At 36.3% G+C, this 22292-nt stretch overlaps 2 protein-coding genes across 2 annotated transcripts in view; one reads left to right on the forward strand and one right to left on the reverse strand.

Moving 5' to 3' along the window:
• Nucleotides 1-26: 26 nt before the first annotated feature.
• mcoln3b (mucolipin TRP cation channel 3b) lies at nucleotides 27-11615 on the forward strand. The gene is made up of 13 exons (XM_042751055.1): nucleotides 27-232; nucleotides 326-493; nucleotides 1364-1517; nucleotides 1612-1690; nucleotides 1827-1923; nucleotides 2903-3002; nucleotides 4333-4445; nucleotides 5100-5249; nucleotides 6161-6262; nucleotides 7217-7339; nucleotides 9556-9762; nucleotides 11030-11166; nucleotides 11501-11615. The coding sequence occupies exons 1-13, from the start codon at nucleotides 143-145 to the stop codon at nucleotides 11529-11531; spliced, it is 1551 nt and encodes a 516-aa protein (XP_042606989.1). The 5' UTR covers nucleotides 27-142; the 3' UTR covers nucleotides 11532-11615.
• A 1464-nt stretch (nucleotides 11616-13079) lies between these two features.
• The window catches only part of LOC109048376 (broad substrate specificity ATP-binding cassette transporter ABCG2-like), a 36642-nt gene continuing 27429 nt past the window's right edge, over nucleotides 13080-22292 (reverse strand). Inside the window, exons 14-18 of the mRNA XM_042750552.1 lie at nucleotides 20045-20169; nucleotides 19813-19967; nucleotides 15780-15869; nucleotides 15458-15531; nucleotides 13080-14423 (exon numbers count right to left, since the gene is read on the reverse strand). Of these exons, the coding sequence (XP_042606486.1) occupies nucleotides 14273-14423; nucleotides 15458-15531; nucleotides 15780-15869; nucleotides 19813-19967; nucleotides 20045-20169 (595 nt within the window). The 3' untranslated portion in view covers nucleotides 13080-14272. The remainder of the gene's footprint in view (nucleotides 14424-15457; nucleotides 15532-15779; nucleotides 15870-19812; nucleotides 19968-20044; nucleotides 20170-22292) is intronic.

Below are 22292 nucleotides of genomic sequence, written 5' to 3' on the forward strand. Positions count from 1 at the left end.
CTTTTAACTATAATAACCCTGATACTTCATTGAGGGATATTTATGCATAAACGATCCCAACGGCAACAGAGCCGTCCACTGCTCCGAATCCCACGCTCACCTGGAGGAGGAGAAGTTCAGGAGGAAGCTCAAGTATTTCTTCATGAACCCCTGTGACAAGTACAAAGCTCGCGGAAGAAAACCCTGGAAGCTGATACTGCAGATCGTCAAAATTGCTGTGGTCACGATACAGGTATCACCACAGGAGGAGGAATTACAGCCAGGAACGTTGGTCTAAACAGAATAAACTGGTGGAATTCAGGCTGCTCTCTCTTTGTGTGTGTAGCTGGTGTCGTTTGGTCTCAGTAATCAGATGGTGGTTCAGTTTAAGGAGGAGAATCTGATGGCGTTCAGGCATCTGTTCCTGAAGAGCTTCAGAGACAGCAGCACTGACACTTACTCCATTTACACACAGCATGACGTCTACACGCACATCGCCTTCACCGTGAAGCAGGTGAGTGTTCAGATGACGTGTGATTGATCTGAGACCTTTCTTCAGAAACTCATGGCTTCCTCGTACCTGGTAAAACAGTAACCAGCCACTAAGTATAACTCCAAATATACATTGAACAAAATTATAAACACAACACTTTTGTTTCAGGTTTGTTCTGTGTAATTTGCAGAAGTGCATTTTAAGTTGCATTCCATATATAACCAATTATTTCTAAAAGTGCACAAATGTGATTAAAAGTTATATATAAATGTATATAAATATTTACATTTACAATGTATTTAAAGAAATTATTTTATATATATTTGTTTATAAATGCACAAAAATGTGAATGTATATTTTAAACTGCAAAAAAAAAAAAAAAAAAAAAAGCTGGTGTAGGATTTACCTTGAAACCGTTTAAAAATAATTACAAAGAAACTGCACATCTGAAGTAAAAGGACTGAAATAGAATTTTCTTGTAAAACTGTGTTACAATGATCTTTGTTTTATTTACAACTTTGAAAAATAATTTTTTACATAGCATTTTTTTTTAAATCATGCACCAAAGATGTAAAATGCACTTTAATATTTATATTTAAAAGTGAACAAAAGATGCAAAAATCTATATAAATATTTAAATGTGAAAGTGCAAAAATATGCAAAATATATTTTATATGTCATGCTATATGAATAGTTATATTTAAAAGTGCAGAAAAAAAGATGTATATAAATATTTATATTCAAAGGTGTACAAAAGAATCTTATAAAGTGCAGAAGTGTATATTAAATAGCATGTTATAGAGTATATAAATTATACATATCATGCCATTTTTGAAACTGGCCTTTCAAAGTTTCTCCAAAAACAAAAACAGGTTCTATTTTGCCTCTCAGTTTCTGATGTTGCCAAGCATAACGGTGGGCAACCATCAATATGAGAAGGAAGGTGATGTTTACACTCCGCTCACCATCTGCCAGCAGTTCTACCGCAACGGCAGCATCTCACCAGCCAACGAAACCTTTGACATTGATGCCCAGGTGGACGAAGGTGACGTATGTGTGTCATGATGACAGAAAACCTCGGCTTTGCAGTGGCACTGCACATGTAGCTGCACATCTGATCTTGTGGTGCTTTCTTTCAGAGTGTTTGCAGATTTACCCAGTACCTCCCTTCTCACCTTTAACAACAAACCCGCTGAACTTTACTCTGCACTTCGAGAGGTGTGTCCTATATATTATATACTGTATGTTGTGTGACACAAATAATTAATAATCAATGCAAATATTACACATAACATTGTGGAGAGAGACCTTTTCTGTATATTGTTGAATCGGTTTGTGTGTTTGTGTTCTTCAGGTTATTGACAGTGACTGTAAATTTCACTCTGAAAGCCATTAACCTGGAGACGGTTGAGTATCACGAGCTTCCGGACTGTTATGTCTTCGACATTATGGTATGTCACATGAACCGTCAGTGCATTATGGGTCATCTATGATATTTGTTTCCATTTCCTCTTATATTTTTAAACATATGAGTGAGATGAAAAGGGAAGGATTCTCAGCTGGAAAAGTTTGCAGGTTTTGTCCGTGGATGAACACGTGATCATCACCCTGTTATGACTTGACCGGTCAAATGTTTGGAATCATTACAGTTTTGTGATGTTTTTTAAAGAAGTCTCTTCAGCTCACCAAAGCTGCATTTATTTGATCAAAAATGTTGTAAAAGTTGAGAAATATTATTATTTAAAACAGCTGTTTTCTATGTGAATATATGTTAAATGTAATTTATTTCTGTGATGCGCAGCTGTATTTTCAGCATCATTACTCCAGTCTTCAGTGTCACATGATCTTCAGAAATCATTCTGATATGCTGATTTATTGCTCAAAAAAAAAAAACATTTCTCATTATAATCAATGTTGAATGTTGTTTATAGTTGTGATTTTTTTGTGTTTTTGTGTGATAGGTTTTATTTTTAATTTTTCAGGGTTGAGTTATGAAGAACAGCATTTATTTGGAATAGAAATAGTTTGAAACATTTGAAATGTCTTTACTGCCACTTCCAGTCAATTTAATGCATCTTTGTTTTTTTTTTATTTGGTATTAGAATGATTTCTGAAGATCATGTGACACTGAAGACTGGAGTAATGATGCTGAAAATACAGCTTTGATCACAACAATAAATTACAGTTTAATATATATTCACACAGAAAACAGCTAATTTAAATTGTAATAATATTTCACAATATTACTGTTTCACTGTATTTTTGATCAAAAAGATGCAGCCTTGGTGAGCAGAAGAGGCTTCTTTTAGAAACCTCAAACCTGAGAGACCCCAAGCTTCTGACTGGTAGTGTAGATAAAGTGACAGGCAAAAGTCAGAGATAAAGCTATAAATGATAGTTTTTTTATTTTTATTTTATTTCCATGAGCAGATCACCTTTGACAACAAGGCCCACAGCGGTAGAATAACGATCGACCTGGACAATGACGTGCACATCTATGAATGCAGAGACTGGAGCGTGACTGATGCATGTGAGCATTTCTCATGAGTCTACGCTGTTTACAAATCCTTCTAAGATTCATTTCTGCTGTGCTAAACCCTTAATCTTTTACTTTTAATAAATAAGTATGCATGTTGTCATTTAAGGAAGTATTTCTATAAACCGTTCTATAGCAGACTTGCAGAAATGTGCTTTGGTCAATATGCATCTGCTTTAATAATCATGACTTGATTTACATAATGACAAGAAAATATACAGGATGGAGAGAGTTAAAGAGCTATTTGCTCCAACTGAACGAGTGTAATGACAAATGTATTTGCTTGTGATCAGAAATCTGACTAATAGCACTGTGATCTTAAGGCAAGACAGCACAGTTGAATAGTGTAAAAAATGCAACAAATAAATATTATCTGCTTCTCCAGCTGATTGCTTACTTTTAAGAATTGCAAACATTTTTTATATTATAAGGCTTTTGAAATGTTGCGTTTAAATAATATGCAAATGAGGCATTATTTCATTGAATATACACTAAACTGCATAAAATTCCAAAAGATAAATCTGAACATCGGTTAAAGCCAGGATCAAAATTCTTGTTTGATTTTGTTGACATATTAGAGTTAAAGGTTTTTACAGAAGGGAATTTGGATTTCTCTTTTTATCACTCGATAAATAAGAAAATACTGTTAACAGCCAGAAAAATACATTTGCACAATGTTTTTAGGAAACATATATGATATAAATCATTGTGAATTGTATATGAACAAACCCCTCAGTAAAAACCTTCAGAATATAGATAGGAATAAAACTGTTAAGTTTGGTGTTTGTAAGTGCTGCTGAAGTGGAGAAAAAACTCTTTAAAGATATGCATTGTAATTGAAATCTACAGATGCAAAAAGATAAAGTGTAAAAAGAAAAGCAGATGAATGACACACAAACAAACCCTTCAGTAAAACTCTTCAGAATATAGATATGAATAAAACTGCTAAGTTTGGTGTATGTAAGTGCTGCTGAAGTGGAGAAAAAAACCTTTAAAGATATGTTTTCTAATAGAAATGTGCAAACGCAGATAGATAAAGTGCAATAAAATAAACACTTAAATGTATATTTATGTTAACATTTATTCTTTTAGATAAAAATGTATATTTAGGTGTATACATGTATATTTAGGATGCTTTCTTTCCACTAATCTAAAAGACATGTTATGAAAAGCCAAATAGCCCGACATGTCATAACTGACCAGTGCATGAAAAAAAAATGTTTTCCTTGTAGTTTCTTATCTTAAAAAAGATCCACTGAAGATTGGCATGAAGAATTCATTAATGTTTTTTTGTTTGTTTGTTTGTTTGTTTGTTTTTCTGTAGCCCCGAGGAACATGTACATGCTGGTTTTGTTTGACGTGATTGTCATTCTGATTCTCATGCTGTCACTGCTGCTCTGTGCACGCTCGGTCAAGGCTGGAGTTCATCTGCAGTTTGTGAGTTGATGTGTGCTGTGCTGTGCTCGTTGGTTTGGTGAGGTTTGTGCAATTAATGATTTGGATGAAAAAAAAAAATACTTTTTTCATTGCTTCACACAAAAAACCTGTTGGAATATCTGAGCTGCTGTTTTCAATACAATGAAAGCGGAAGGGGATAAAAGTTTATATTCCTAGTCCTCTGAAGTCATGTGATGCTTTCTGTGAGTAGTTTTGAATATAAGGCACACTGAAAGAAAAAAAAATATTGAGGCCTAAAGTTAAGCTTTAATATTTTAATTGCATTTAGAGTTTCCATGCATTTGGGTTACACAGTTTTAACATAAACTAATAAATGTAATGTAATGCATGTTTGTCAGTCATACATAAATGAAACGGTTCCGATTTCTCTATTAGTACCAATAAACTGAATATGTTTTAAATACACAATAACCTGCTGTATAAATTTATCATCATTAAATCCAGTTTGTTTCAATCATTGTGACTAATTAAATATTGCTTGTTCCACAACTAGCCATATTGTAACCTTGTTCATACTTCTTAACTAAATAAATGGTAATTGTTTTCATAGTTAACGCATTTATGTGGTTTATAAGCAATTTGAATAAATGCATTTTGAAAATCTAATTGTTTTAATGTCGATCCATTCTGCAGGAATATACCGAATTCTTCTCCATTCATTATGACAAACACGTGTCCTTCTCTGACCGCATGGAGTTTATTAACGGCTGGTACATCCTCATCATCGTTAGTGATGTCCTGACCATCTCAGGCTCTCTGCTGAAGATCATCATCCAGCTGAAGGTGAGAGTGAAAACAGCAGAGTATTGCTGTTTAAAAGTGTGGAACATCAGATATAGTCATATAGTCGGATATCATTTATTCTGGTTAAATAAAAGTGTAAACATGTAGATAGAATGTCAGTTAGTGCCCTCTGTTGGTGATGTATCTGTGTAAACACAACCATCCAACAGTTTGTAGTCTATGTTATGTTTTCAAAAAGAAGTCTCCTCTGTTCACCAGGGCTGCATTTATTTGATCAAAAATACAGTAAAATTCTGAAATATTTTTACTATTTAAAATATCTGTTTTCTGTGTGAATTTCTGTTAAACTGTAATTTATTTCTGTGATATGCAGCTGTATTTTCAGCATCATTACTCCAGTCTTCAGTGTCACATGATCTTCAGAAATCATTCTAATATGATGATTTGCTGCTCAAGAAACATTTCTGATTATTATCAATGTTGAAAACAGTTGTGCTGCACAATATTTTTGTGTAAACTGTGATCCTTTTTATTTTTCAGGATTCACAGATGAATAGAAAGTTAGAAACAACAGCCTTTATTTGAAACAGAAACATTTTGTAATATTATAAATGTCTTTACTGTTACTTTTGAAAAATTTAATGTAAAAAAAAAAAAAAAAACATTATTTTTTCATAAATTATCTTACCCCAAATGTTTGAATGGTAGTGTAGCCATATAATATTAATATGTCATATAGCATATTTATAAAATACAGTTTTGTTGTAATAGTTAAAATCAAATAGACATTAAGAAATAGAGTCTTTGAATATACTTCATGAGCAGTCTGAAGATTTGCTAATGGCATCAGTCCTGATATGGCTGATTTTAGTTCAGTGAAATGGCTCTTTAATGGTGTTTGTGTGAGTTGTTGGGTAATGAGCGTTTGCTGTGTCCCTGTGGTCTCTCAGGCCGTGGCGAGTTACGATCTGTGCAGTATCCTGCTGGGCACCGGCACCATGCTCGTCTGGATCGGCGTCTTACGCTACATGGGCTACTTCAAAAAATACAACGTACGACAATGCTCTCACTAATCACATCTGACCGTCCTGCAGGAGCGAGTCACACATGTTTCTACACCATGAGCGCTGCCTGACATCCATCATTTGATTGAGTATTATATTATTAAGAAAAATATGAAACATCTGCTGAGTTATGGTGTTCACATCACATCTGAATTACGATAAATGTTTTGTTTTTTTAGTAAAAAAAAAAAATAAAAAATTTTTTTTATTATTTTATTTATAAAATATGCATATATGTATGTGTGTGTGTGTGTGTGTGTATATTATAATATTATATATATATATATATATAACATATACATAGTTAACACACTCACACACACACACAACATATATATTTATATATATACTGTATGTGTGTGTGTATATATATATAATTTGTAGTTTTTAACATGAAACTAATTGCATTCATTTTTATTATATTATATTTTTGTAATTTTTCACAGAAAGAAACTATTACATCGATTTCCATTTCTCAAGCAAAAGCAGATGTATTTTTTGAGGGGGTTTCTGTGGATCTTAAAAAGGCCTTAAATGGGAGCAGTGTTTTGGGCTTGTTTTCCAGTAGAAATATCTAAACATCCTTGAATCAAGATACATTTACTTGAGATGCAAAATGAAGATAGATTAATTAGTTTTCAGAGAAAATTGAGTTTTAGTTGGGGATTGAAGTTTTTTTTTCTTTTTGTTTTGTTTTTTTTTTTGTTATCCATGTGGGGATATGTTTTTTTTTTTTTATAGAAATGTGTGTTTTTTTTTTATTTTGACAAAATAAGACTTTCAGTTTGTTTCTCAAGTAAATGTGTGTTGACTTAAGAATCTTTAGACATTTCACTGGATAACAAGACAAAAATACTGAGAAAGAACAGCTGTTTTTTTGAGCATTTGTGCCCTCTGTTGACTGTAACGTGTAACTGGCTGTGTTTTATTTCCTCTGCTCAGATTCTCATCATCACTTTGCGAGCGGCGTTACCGAACGTCATCCGCTTCACCTGCTGTGCTGCCATGATTTACCTCGGCTACTGTTTCTGTGGATGGATCGTCCTGGGACCCTACCACACCAAGGCAGGTCACCACTTCACTACACCATTACAGAAGTCATGCTATTAATTATTTTTTTAATATGTTTTATTTATTTACTTGAACATTAAAATGCATTTAAATTTGCTCACTGAAAATAACTGTTTAAACTGTAACCTGTTTAAAATGAATTTCATTTATCTTAAGGACTTGGATTATAAATGTATTTATATTATTTACAGACCTCAAGAGGTCTTAAGATAAGCTGTTCAATATTTGAAACACGTTGCAGCTGTTTATCCGAACAAATTTGCATGATTTTAATGCTGTCTTAGCTTAGGATAAATCATAGTGTGGTTTTACTGTCGACGCTGAAAATAACTTCTGTAACACAAGATAAAATGAACATCTGGTGTCATTTCTAAAAATTATAAATTAAATCATATAATACACTGCCTGTCCAAAAAAAAGTCACACACTCTAATATTTCATTGGACTGCCTTTAGCTTTGATTATGGCATGCATTCGCCGTGGCATCATTTCGAGTTGCATTAATTTTTCTCCAGGATCTTGTATTGATGATGGGAGAGTCAGACCGCTGCACAAACTCTTCTCCAGCACATCCCAAAGATTCTCATTGGGGTAAAGGTCTGACTCTGGACTCTATGGTGGCCAGTCCATGTGTGAAAATGATGCTGCGTGCTCACTGAACCACTCTTTCACAATTTGAGCCCGATGAATCCCGGCATTGTCATTTTGGAAAATGCCCGTGCCATCAGGGAAGAAAAAAGTAATTGATGGAATAACCTGGTCATTCAGTATATTCAGGTAGTCAGCTGACCTCATTCTTTGGGCACATAACATAATCATCCATGCAGTAATTATCCAATGGGAGGATCTTAACTATTTGCTTAGTTAAATCTAGGTGGTGACTTTTTTATTTTTTGGACGGGCAGTGTATGAATGTAGATACTTACTGTTTCAATCAGGAGAATGTGTAAATCTGATGCATGGTAAACAGTACAGATGTGTAACTCACAATCAATAATTAATTATGTTTAATTAATTATAATAACTGCATACTATTAGGTAGTGAAGAATTATCTTCTTGATTTGAAGTTTAAAAATCCCTAATCATTAAGAGCAGTGTTCTTACTGTTTTACACAACTTTTTTTTAAGTTTGATTTTTTATATGGTGTTGTTTTGAATTGTATTTAAACTGGAATGAAATAGAAATATATGATGAGAAACTTAAAGGAAAAATGTTATGGGAAGCTTGTTTCTGCTTTTTTATTTATTTATTTTTTTTAAGGTAAATGCAAGTTTACATCCCACAATTACGACTTTTCTCAGAATTGAGACTTTGTATCTTGCAGTTTTGACTTATCGCAAGTTTTTATCTCACAAATCAAAGAAAGAAAAAAAAATTAAACGATATAAACTGAAAAATTAGAGAAATAAAGTTGCAGGTCATAGAAAAAAAATTCTGAATTGAAAGATATATACTTGGAATTGAGTAAAATGGGAAAAAATGTGGTCATTTTAAATTGGGCTTCTATAAAATGTTGCGTTGGCAAATAATTAAAATAAAAAAAAAAAATTAATATATATATATATATATATATATATATATATATATATATATATATATAATATTATATATATATACTATATATATATATATATATATAATTTTATATATAAATAATTAAAATAAAATAAAAATGTTATATATATATATATATATATATATATATATATTAAATAAAAAATAAAAATGGTTTTTAGTGAAACTAATAAAATTTTAATTAAATTCAAATTTAAATAAAAATTTATTCAAAATAGTTCTCAATAAATAATATAATACTGTACTATATAGTAAATAGTAATGTATTATACAATAAGAAATGGTAAAATGACACTGATTAATTTAGTTTTTTTTCCATTTGTGATGTAAAGAATTAATAAGCCAGAAGGAATGTGGGTTACACTTTATTTTAAGGTTGTCCTTGTTACAGTGTAATTATACATTTAAGTACTGAGTGATATTAATCAACTACATGTACTTGCTATATGGTTAGGGTTTGACTTAGGGTTACTTGTACTGTATGTAATTATGTATAATTAATAATTATAATAGAAAGTACATGTAACGTGTGTAACAAGGACACCTTAAAATAAAGTGTTACCGGAAAGTGTATATCATTTCCTGTGTGGAATGGGAAATGCATGACAGCTGTATGTCTGTGTTGTAAATCAGTTCCGGACGCTGAACGTTGTTTCCGAGAGTCTGTTTTCCCTCATCAACGGCGACGACATGTTCGCCACCTTCAAGAACATGCAGCACAAGAGTGACGTGGTGTGGCTCTTCAGCCGCCTGTATCTCTACACGTTTGTGTCTCTGTTCATCTACATGGTGCTCAGTCTGTTCATCACGCTCATCACTGACACATACGACACCATCAAGGTGAGAGAGTAGAGAAACACACACATCACACTCGCTTGTGTGCTGGAATGATGGTGTGATATAATTGTCATTTGTCTTGTTCCTCGGTTATATTTGTATAAATGTCTAAAATGTAATTAACAAGTAAAAAAAATAACTATATAATTTAAAAAAATCCCCATTGACAGATATGTGTTGATGTTTTTAGCACAAACCAGCTAAATGTGTTAATTTTTTCCAAGACATTTTTTCATTTGCATCTGATTTAAAGGGATAGTTCACCCAAAAATGAAAATGTGATGTTGATCTGCTTACCCCCAGGGCATCCAAGATGTAGGTGACTTTATTTCTTCAGTAGAACACAAACTGAGATTTTCAACTTAAACCGTTGCAGTCTGTCAGTCATATAATGTAAGTGGATGGGAATCACGGCTAAAACATACAATAAAACAATAAAAAAAATCATACACAAACAAAACCAAATTAAACCCTGTGGCTCGTGACGATACATTGATGTGTAAAGACACAAAACTATCAGTCTGTGCAAGAAACTGAACAGTATTATATAATTTATTTTTACCTTTCTTAAATCTCCTGAGCGTGTCCTGTTGTGCGCGTTCTCAGCAGCAGGCGTGTGAGGCATCTTCTTCTTCTTCTTGCTTTACGGCGGATCGCAGACTTATAAGTACATTTACCGCCACTTATCTCTCAAGAGGACCATTAACACTCTATCTATAATCTCAGTTAGGAGTGTCAATGGTCCACTTGAGAGATAGGTGGCAGTAATGCACTTATAAGTCTGCGATCCGCCGTAAAGCAAGAAGAAGAAGAAGATGCCTCACACGCAGGCTGTTGTGAAGTGCGTTCACAGGACATTGCGTGAATCAGAGGTAAAAAATTCTTTAAATACTAGTGTGTCTACACATCAATGTGTCGTCACAAGCCTCAGGGTTTAATTTGGTTTTGTTTGTGTATGTTCTTTTTTAGTTTTATTGTATGTTTTAGCCGTGATTCCCATCCACTTTCATTATAGGACTGATAGACTGCAATGGTTTGAGTAAAAATCTTTGTTTGTGTTCTACTGAAGAAACAAAGTCACCTACATCTTGGATGCCCTGGGGGTAAGCAGATCAACATCACATTTTCATTTTTGGGTAAACTATCCCTTTAAGGATGTTTGAATATTTATATTGGATATCAAAAGATTTTTTACAATGCATGCAATTTAGAATGCCTTGACCAATTCTAAAGAGTAAAATGATGAGGGAAGTGTGTGTGTATGTCTCAGCATCAGCAGCTGGATGGGGAGCCCGTGTCAGATCTGCAGGCGTTCATCATGCAGTGTAAAGATCCTCCAGAATCGGGCCGCTTCAATGCGAATGAGAACAGCGGTGCTGGATGTCTGATGTGCTGCTGCTCAAGCAGGTCAGCAAACCACACGTGAATACACACATCAGGAATGCATTAGTCGTATGCCAGAAATGTCTTTCATGAATGATCAGTGTGTGTGAATGTTATTTGTACAGTAGCTGCAAATCGAAGTAGATTTGTGTTTTGATTTGGGAATAAGAGGGGAAAAATGATCTATCTATCGATTTATGTATTGATATATTTGTGTTTTTTTTTGACTGATTTCTTTATTTATGGATGTATTAGTTAATGGTTTGTCTTTCTTTCTGTGTTTATATATTGTGTAGCTGTGTTGTATTTTTATTTTTTTTTTCTGTTTTAATGTCATGTTGGTGTGTTTGTGCTGCAGGACACACGGCTCTGATGAGGACACAGACTAATTTGGACGCTCACATGAAGTCTTGTGTGATTATGATGAGTGGCATGTATGTAAGTTTGGATTGAAAGTGAGAATGTGTGTATGTAAGTTTGGATTGAAAGTGGGTATGTGTGTGTGTTAGGGGATGATGTTTATATGGTTATGTGATTATATGTTAAGAAATGCATTTAGGAAGAGTAATTTATTTTTTTATTCACATATCACCTTGTAACATCCAGGTGTTTGTTTCTATTGAAATATATTTGGAGCTGGTCTTACTGTTATCAATGTATTATATTGTTATTTGTATAGATAAAAGCACATTTTGTTTGATTAAGAGAAGTTTTCTGTAGTCGTGTTTTATTGTTGAGCTCTTGACATGAGAGAAATACACTGTACAGTAAATAGTTTATACTAGCAACATGTTGGAATGAGACCAAATGTGACCAAACTACCGGTTTACGTAATAGAAGTTGTGGCAAGTTCTTAAAGGGGAAAAAAGTAGACAGGTTTAAGGCTAGTGTAAGTAATTTAGCAGATTGTTTATAGAGGCGTGAAGGAAGTATGTTCTGAAGAATATAGAGTAAATGTACCTATTATGCACATACCTTCATTATGAAGCCTCTTGTTAAATGGATGTCAGCTTATCTATAGTCTATTATTTTGTTTCTGTACGCCAAAATGAAAATTTTGTCATTAATCACTTACCCCCATGTCTTTCCAAACCCGTAAAAGCTCTGTTCGTCTTCAGAACACAATTTAAGATATTTTGGATGAAAACCGGGAGGCCTGTGACTGTCCCATAGACTGTCAAGTAAACAACAGTGTCAAGGTCCAGAAAAGATATGAAAGTTGTCTAAAGAATACTCCATCTGCCATCAGACATGCAATCTGGGTTATATGAAGCGACGGAAACACTTTTTGTAAGCGAAGAAAACAAAAATAACGACTTTATTCTATAATTCCTTTGTCAACAGTCTCCTCTGTGTCTCTCCATATCACCGTATGCTGTGTGTGCTCTTTTGTGTCATCCACACCACAAGGATGCGCTGTTTTATTTCAAATCAAAGCTAAATACTGTCTAAATACAAAGCAAATGTATTGAGCTTTGATTTGAAATAAAACAGCACATGCTTGTGGCGCATATGGGAGAGTCACAGGCCTCCCGGTTTTCATTCAAAATATCGTAAATTGTGTTCCGAAGATGAACGGAGCTTTTACGGGTATGCGACATGGGGGTAAGTGATTAATGACAAAATTTCATTTTGGGGAGGAGTATCCCTCTAAGGCTGGAATACACTGCATGATTTTTTCCACCGATTTACTGTCTGGAGAAGTTGCTAAAGGTCAAAGCCAGTCTGAAGATTTGAGTTGACAGAATCCATAGAAAATCGATTAATTTAACTTAAAGTGACAAGCATCACTTAATATTTAAAGTCTGTTTATTAAGTATTTACATTGACGTTCAATGTGAAAGAGCTTAAAGAGAGCACACTTAGCTTAATGGGAGCAGCAACAATTTTTAATAAATTTCATGTAATATTTATTAATTTGACAAGATTTTGCAAAATAAATAATCCAGATCATGTGTTAAGTTCTTACATACTTTATTATGAACAATTATTATTAACAATATTTATGAAATTATACATTTTCTTATTGATGTCACACTGAAGCTGTGTGATTTTCATAGTAGTGCACAAGTTAAGATCACCTTAAAATAATAAGAAATCTTTAAAAAATTACAGCATTGTAAAGTATGCTGTAATATATTAACGTAGCACACAATTTTATACAGCTAGTCAGCTAACTGTTTTTCCCACATACAAGTTCCAGGTAAAAATATGCAAAAGTCTAAACATTAATCTCTTCATTTTACAATAAGTAGTGAAACGTACCCAAACCAAAAGGCCTAAACATCTAATAAAAAATGCACATTCTTTTGGTGAAAGTTTTCAAAATGGCCACCAGACAGTGTAAACACATGGAAACTCATATCTCAGTGTGCAATGATCTGATTGACTTGGAAATTACAGGAGATATGTAGTAACAAACACATCAATTTCTCTAGACATCGAGTATGATAATAAATTATTTTTTCTTTTTAAAATCGGAGCTCAAATATGGAAGTGTGCTTAATGGGTACGTGAGCTTAATAGGTACGTTTACCCTACATGGTTTGTTGTCTGTCTGTGTCTCTATAATTGTATTGTTCATGGCCATTTTAGAGTATCTTCAGTTAAGTCAACATAATATGAGACGTAGTAGGAAGAAAAGAGTAATACTAATAAATAGTCAAGTTTGTTGTTGTGGCTAAATGTTTGCTCTGAATATATGTGTAATGATAATGTAATAATATTTCTGTCATGACAACTCTCGGAGGGATTGGCATGGTAATGTACATGACAATGTTAATGTATTTGGTCTTGCCGCTGCAAATATAAGATACATGAAATAACCCCCATATAGCATACATGAATCGCCTCGTAGCAGATCTATACAGGTGGAGCTGGGGAAGGTGGAGGCGTTTCTGGAGCAAGCTGCGATTGCTACGGCAAACACTCATATATTTGAATGTTGAGCAGCGAGCTCATTGGCTACTGATACAGGAGAGAACCAATCAGCTGTGCCATGTGATGATGTCATTAGGTCAGACTGAGTTAGATTTATCGGACTGCGCCATCTAGAGTTTAATGCCAGAACTCTGTATTTGTTGTTTGATAAGGCTTTGACTTTGAGATTTGGAAGAGCATGAGGCTGTGTTTAGGTGAATTTCTTGATGAAGCGCAGCTTGAGGTAAGCGATGATGAGGAAGATGAGAGTCATGATTCCCAGAGCCAAATGATTTTGCCACAAACCCCAGGTTGAGTAATGGATGCCCTGTTCACTCAGAAACTCCTCACCTGTGGTGCAGCTGCAATGAGAAATGATGAGAACGTGAGCAATAGTTGTGTGTGTATATACTCAAAAATTGCTGAAGGAAAGATAAGCATGTAGTTGGATTGCAATGAAAAGTAGTTGAGCATGGTGAAATGTAGTGGAATGAGCTTGTTTTGGCTTCTAAAGTGAGTGATAGTGCGAATGCAAAGGAGCAGCTGTAGCTGATAATGATAGAAGGCTCATATTGGCTGTGGGAATGTGATTCAACGAGGTGATGCTTGACAGAAGCAGTATTTCAGAAGGCATAGTGGCTGGAGTGGCAGCCCTTCTTGTGGGAAGACCTACGAGTGTAAAGACCTGCGACTCTACCTGCGTGACTCAACCGGTAACACAAAGCACGCTACATCTCTGTGAGTCTGCTCTCTCTAAGTTCTTTTTTAGTTTCTCTTTGTTCCTTTTATTCCTTTTTGTTCTGTTTCTTCATTTTGTTTCTATCTTGTTTTTCTTTCATGCTGCACTTCAGAAGAGGCTCTACAGCTATGCTCTTCTCCTACAACAGCAATGCACTTGGAATCCTTTGATGCTTGGATGTCTTGGATACATTGGATTTCTTGCCATATATTTATCTTACTACAGCCTTGGATACTCATGCACTTCACACCAACCTTTTTTAACACACTCCTGGCCTTCCTATGCAGCTCTTGTTTCCTGCTTATCAAGAAGGCCTTGATTAGCTGCTCAGGGGAGTTTCATTGCCTCACTCATTTTAGTAGCATTGACACACTTTTCACGAGTTCTTGCTCTGATTTTCTTTCCCATTCCATTCCTATCTTTGATTTCACATTCATTTTACTTGGTTTTCACAATTTTCTGTGCATTTGTCTCTTTACATGTCTACATACTGTACAGACTTAAGCTGAAATGCCTCAAATGTGCCCTTCTTTTTACATTCACATTGCTCTTTTCAAGTAACACAAGTATCTTGCATTGCCATTTCTCAAACACAATTTATTTCTGCAGTATGTATTTCAAGTAACAAATGCTACTCATATGCAGCTTCATACTCACACTTGCATTTCTAGGCCACTTGTGTTCCTCGTGTCACACAGGGTGAGGCCAATGAACTCATTGATTTCCACAGCCTGCAAAAACATTCATCAACATCAGCCACAACTACACATTATTGTTCACTAAAACAATAAACCTAAAACTAATTTACTAATAACAAAAAATATACTACACCTACACAAATGTTTCTCAGCTTTTACCTACTGTCTTAACATAACTACAACTGCCACCCACATTCACGTACACTACTTCTATATGCATACAAAACTACATTTCATGCAAATTAAACACTCCAGGAGAACATGGACACTTTAACACTCACAACAAGACCATAACGAGGAATACTGAGATACTTCAACCAGTTCAGCCAGTCAGCAACACTGGGAAGATTCACCAGCAGCCCCGAGAAGATCTGAACACATGGAGAAATAACACTTAATATTACAGTTAACCCTTTTTATGTCACCATGTTTATACACTCAAACTATGCAAACACATTGAATGACACATTTAAAACACTACATAATACAACTGCCCTTTATTGTTATACTTACATAATTACACAATTATTTATAAAGATATACTGTATATAACTACACATACATACATATACACACAGGTACCTATACATAAATAAAATACATATATAGAGAGAGACACAGAGGAGATATATTTATAGTTATAGTTATATTTTCGTTCATAAATGTCGGAGATCTCTGTTTTCACCTCTCTGCAATGAACACATCTTGATTACACTATGTAACCCTTGTTCTGCACCCTTGCATGAGGGAAATAACATTTCTGTTCCCTCCTTCAGGGAATACAAATTACAAGGGGCTTACTAGGAAGCCAAAAAAGGTGTCCCAACATTCTCACAATACCTGATTGAGCAATCACTGGTGTGCACGCACACATCCATATAGGAATGTAAAACATGCCAGTCAGCCAGCCAGCCAATACCTGCAGCTCCCCAACCCTCTTGATGAATGTGAACACAACCAGGAGCACTGTCTTAAATGACCGGAACTAGACCTTGATTGAGTCAAACGGCTCAAAGGAGGGTTCGACGTAGTCCTGCAAAGACCACAGAGAGATCTTAAGAGGCCATGAGGCACAATCTGGTGGGATTTAATCTCACACCAACACGATCATCAGGTCATGCTTTCCCCCAAGGATCTTCCATCCACTGCACTGTGATTTGCCACAATGGTCGAGACATACACTTTCAAAGTGGAGGAGGACAGCCTCTGCTCCAACTTGTCTTGCAGGAAGGAAAGCACAGCACTGACCAAGCATCTTTGGGGGGCCTCTCAACAAGAAACACACCAATCAACAAACAGACTCCACTTCAGAGCATAGGCCTGCCTAGTAGATGAGGCTCTAGCCTGAGTGATAGTGTCTATAGGGGCTTTCACACCGCATAGTTCAAGGAAGCATTTACCCAACTGCATTCGCACCAGCAGCAGAAACTCTGAAGCAGCCGACAGTTACAGCTTTTTTTTTTTTTTTTTTGCAGCATATACAAACGTCAACAACCGGTGAATGGAGGACACCATGATCGGAGCCGTTTTCATTGTGTGTCATGGGTCTCATGATAATTGAGATAGAATGCGAACATACAATTTATCCTATTTAAAAAAAAACAAGAAAATAAAGAGACTAAATCTTCTATGACAACTTGTAGTGTTGCATATCATCTCTGCAGACAACAGGTAAATGCTGTTGTCACTGTTTTTCATATTTATGGAGTAAATATTTTCACATGGCTTTCTAAATATGCCAGGTAGCCAGTGTTTCATATGCATTTGGCCAATCAGCATACAGTTTAATCACTGGTAGTCCCTATAGAACTGTTTTAGACCCTACTCTGAAGTACGAACCAATTTAGTTCCCCCAAACAGAGTTCGTAGAACTCAATACATTCTTAGTTCCTGTGGTCCAAATACACCAAAAAGCGGAAACTTCCACCAATAGTTCTAGGAACTATGAAGAGGTTCCTCTAGTGCAAAAGCCCCTTGTCGCAGCTTGTGAAAGGCCAATGAGGTCTGTTGCATCCCATCCAGAAGCCAGATATGCAGGTTCCATAGATCAGGACATAGGTGCCAGATGGTGCTCTGTCCCTGAAAAAGAAGGTCCTTCTTCAGGGGAATCCTCCACGAAGGGGCTGTCGTGAGGAGCATGAGATCAGAAATCCTGGGCCAGTATGGCACAACCAGCAGGACCTCCCTGTTCTTGCACAGACTCTGAGGCTGACTTGGGGGAAGGTGTACTTGCACAAACCAAGTTAGTGCCAGCGCATCCATGCCAAGGGGGCATCAGTCAGGGAGTAAAAAGCTAGCAGTGGGAGGATTTCTGGGAAGTGAACAGGTCCACCTGGGCTTCCCTGAATTGACTCCAAATCAGCTGGACCATCTGGGGATGGAGTCTGGGATGCATTCTCCCAGAAGTCTCAGTTGTTGTTAAAGCACATCAGCTGCACGACTGAGCTCCCCCAGAAAATGAACAGCATGCATCGGTTTGAGCCATGATTGACTCCAAATGAGGAGATGGCATGGAAGTTGAAACATGCAACAAAAGCTTACTCCCCCTTAATGGTTGATGTTCCCAACTGTCACAGTGTTGACCATGCAGATGTGTACCGGGAGAACCAGTGAAGAGCAAGCAGTACTGCCAGCAACTGAAGGCAATTGATATGCCACTGCAGTTTAGGTCCCGTCCAGGAGCCCAAGATGGCATGCCCATTGCATACAGTGCCCCAGCCCATCCTGGAGTAGTCCTGCATGATTAATCGAACGCAATTAATTGCGATTGTCATGCACATTTTGTCAGTAACGCCGGTTCTGTGATTAGTATTAAATCTCCATCACCTGCTTTTAGGTGGAGCAGCATTTACTACACAGAGCCGTAGTTCTCTGACAAGCTATGAAAAATCGTGTTTTCACATAAGGATTGTGAAATTAACAAAATTGTTTGCAATAATGAAAGCTGTTTGCGTATCTTCTCAGTGAACTATGGCTCTGTGTAGTAAATGCTGCTCCATCTGAGAGCACGTGAAAATACCACATTTAATAACATATTTTTACTCCAAGCTCACTTCATAACATCAGTCGAGTGTTTGAAATAAATTCTTCTGTGAGATGATGTGGCTTTTTAAACAGAATAATTAGGGCACACCATATTTCATTGTATTCTAAGCAGTGATAATGGCTATATCGATTTCATTATAAATATGCTTTATTATGATGAAAATTATCATAATAAGAATTCAGATAATATATTGCCGTAGTCGTGTCTTTATTAGTCACACTGAATCAATGAAAGCAGTTAAATAATCTTTTTATTCAGATGCGACGATCCTGGATTTCTTATTCGGGGCATATTTGGATTTTCAGTGCGAGAGCGCCCTCTGGCCTTCAGATGGAGATTTACTACTGATCACAGAACTGTGCTTCACTGAAAGATATGCCTGTCAATTGCAGCTTTATTTATTGCCTTTGCGATTTAATTTCGATTAACTGTTCAGCCCTATCCTGGAGCCATCTCTTGTGACAACAAAGTACCTCCACACTTGCTCCAAGTGCACATCTGCCCATAGAAATGCAAAGCCTGACCAGGGGCTGGAAAGGCATCAACACATCAGGATAAAAGACACCCGGAGCATGCCACAGCACCATGCCCTTCTCAGGACTTGTGGTCTCATATGTAATATTCCAAGTGGCGTAACTGTGGCTGCGGATGCCATATGCCACAGGAGCCATGAAATTGTTTCACAGGAACTGCTGTTTTTTCCTCTCAACAAATTCAAGCAGTTCAGCAGAGACTGGCCATGCTTGCTTGTGAGAGTTCAACTCCATACTGTGAAAAGAGATACTCTGGCTAGCGAAGCGATAAGCAATTTTATTTTTCATGTATGAATGAGTGGATGCACTCCACCAATTTATATATCCATATGTACAGGGAGTGGCTTGCCATGCAAATTCCACTCACCAAAACTCATCGGCTGATTCTTGTGGAATGCTCAGAGCATCATAGCTCATAGTTCTTTTTAATTACTTTTTTTTTCTTGTTTTAATATTAAAGTATCTAACTTTAAAAATGACATTTATCTTGTACATTTTCAGTTCCCTTATCCTTTTGTTTTCAATTAATTTCACTTCATTCTACACTGAGTTGCTTGGACAGATGACAAATATCCCAGACAGCAAGCAGTTTTGGCCCAGATCCGGCGGGCCAGATGTGGGCCGAAACTGCTTGCTGTCTGGGTTAACAACAGCTCTTTATGTAACAATAATAACATACATTACTGCAAATACTGATAATAAACATAGTGCTTGTGTGTGTGTGCGTTTCTTTACCATCATGAACACAAATATCATGTTAATGACGATGTTAGCGATGCCCACCACCGTCTGATCAGCGGAGATGGCCAGAGTCATGGATGTGGCTGTGTACGACACCAGAATGATAGAGAACATGAAGATAAAGAACGCCTCAGCCGATGCCTTCAGACCTGCACAGAAAACACAAACACATCAGACTGCATGTTCCATATCAGACAAACATGAACGATAGAAATGAGAGGCTGACCAATCATCCAGTACACCACACAGCTGAAGATGATGGCCGGGATGGTGCGCAGAGTCAGGATGTCAGACAGGACCTTAGACAAGAAGTACACCGAGACTCTGTAGTATCCACTGATGTACTCGTGCCTGAGGACAATCAAAGAAAGTACAGTCGTGGCCAAAAGTTTTGAGAATTACATAAATATTAGTTTTCAAAAAGTTTGCTGCTAAACTGCTTTTAGATCTTTGTTTCAGTGATGTACTGAAATATAATTACAAGCACTTCATACGTTTCAAAGGCTTTTATCGACAATTACATGACATTTAGAATCAGCAAAGAGTCAGTATTTGCAGTGTTGGCCCTTCTTTTTCAGGACCTCTGCAATTCGACTGGGCCAAATCCTGACTGATAGCATCCCATTCTTTCATAATAACTTATTGGAGTTTGTCAGAATTAGTGGGTTTTTGTTTGTCCACCCGCCTCTTGAGGATTGACCACAAGTTCTCAATGGGATTAAGATCTGGGGAGTTTCCAGGCCAAGGACCCAAAATTTCAACATTCTGGTCCCTGAGCCACTTAGTTATCACTTTTGCCTCATGGCACGGTGCTCCATCGTGCTGGAAAATGCATTGTTCTTCACCAAACTGTTGTTGGATTGTTGGAAGAAGTTGCTGTTGGAGGGTGTTTTGGTACCATTCTTTATTCATGGCTGTGTTTTTGGGCAGAATTGTGAGTGATCCCACTCCCTTGGATGAGAAGCAACCCCACACGTGAATGGTGTCAGGATGCTTTACTGTTGGCATGACACAGGACTGATGGTAGCGCTCACCTTTTCTTCTCCGGACAAGCCTTTTTCCAGATGCCCCAAACAATCGGAAAGGGGCTTCATCGGAGAATATGATTTTGCCCCAGTCCTCAGCAGTCCATTCACTATACTTTCTGCAGAAGATCAATCTGTCCCTGATGTTTTTTTTGGAGAGAAGTGACTTCTTTGCTGCCCTTCTTGACACCAGGCCATCTTCCAAAAGTCTTCGCCTCACTGTGCGTGCAGATGCGCTCACACCTGCCTGCTGCCATTCCTGAGCAAGCTCTGCACTGGTGGCACTCCGATCCCGCAGCTGAATCCTCTTTAGGAGACGATCCTGTCGCTTGCTGGACTTTCTTGGACGCCCTGAAGCCTTCTTTACAAGAATTGAACCTCTTTCCTTGAAGTTCTTGATGAACCTATAAATTGTTGATTTAGGTGCAATCTTAGTAGCCACAATATCCTTGCCTGTGAAGCCATTTTTATGCAACGCAATGATGGCTGCACGCGTTTCTTTGCAGGTCACCATGGTTAACAATGGAAGAACAATGATTTCAAGCATCACCCTCCTTTTAACATGTCAAGTCTGCCATTCTAACCCAATCAGCCTGACATAATGATCTCTAGCCTTGTTGTCGTCAACATTCTCACCTGAGTTAACAAGATGATTACTGAAATGATCTCAGCAGGTCCTTTAATGACAGCAATGAAATGCAGTGGAAAGGTTTTTTTTGGGATTAAGTTAATTTTCATGGCAAAGAAGGACTTTGCAATTCATCTGATCACTCTTCATAACATTCTGGAGTATATGCAAATTGCTATTATAAAAACTTAAGGAGCAACTTTTCCAATTTCCAATATTTATGTAATTCTCAAAACTTTTGGCCACGACTGTACAGTCATAATGTTAACTGCACATAAAACATCACTAATCACATTCACAAGACAACCTTAACATAAAATTATTTTTAACTCATATTTTCTTTTCTTCAAAAAAATAAGATTAACTCCAACTTGTCTTAATTCCCAAAGGTAAAATGTTCTATGATTTCAGTAGGTTATTTCAAACTGACTGTTGTAATTAAGCATTACAAAATAACACTTTAATACTACTACTGCTACTACTAATACTATGTAAAAAATATTGTTCCAGACCCCCTTTACCTCCCCGGGCCCTTAACCTTCCCCTCTTTACTGCACCCATGGATCACACTAATCCAATTTTACACAAACACCCAACAATAACAGTTTCTACACTGAACATGTCCGTTAAAAGTACCAATACTCCCACTATCAACAAAAAGTCGACAATTATTATTTTGCATAAGTTTAAGTTTTCACCCATTATGGGACATTTGCCATGGAAACACATACTTTCAAACACTTTGAACAATTATAAAACTACAATAAAAATATACAGTATTTGTGCTTCATTTGACCAATATGTCAATTAACCAATCACAG

Source organism: Cyprinus carpio, chromosome B23, assembly GCF_018340385.1.
Source record: "Cyprinus carpio isolate SPL01 chromosome B23, ASM1834038v1, whole genome shotgun sequence".
Lineage (NCBI taxonomy): Eukaryota > Metazoa > Chordata > Actinopteri > Cypriniformes > Cyprinidae > Cyprinus > Cyprinus carpio.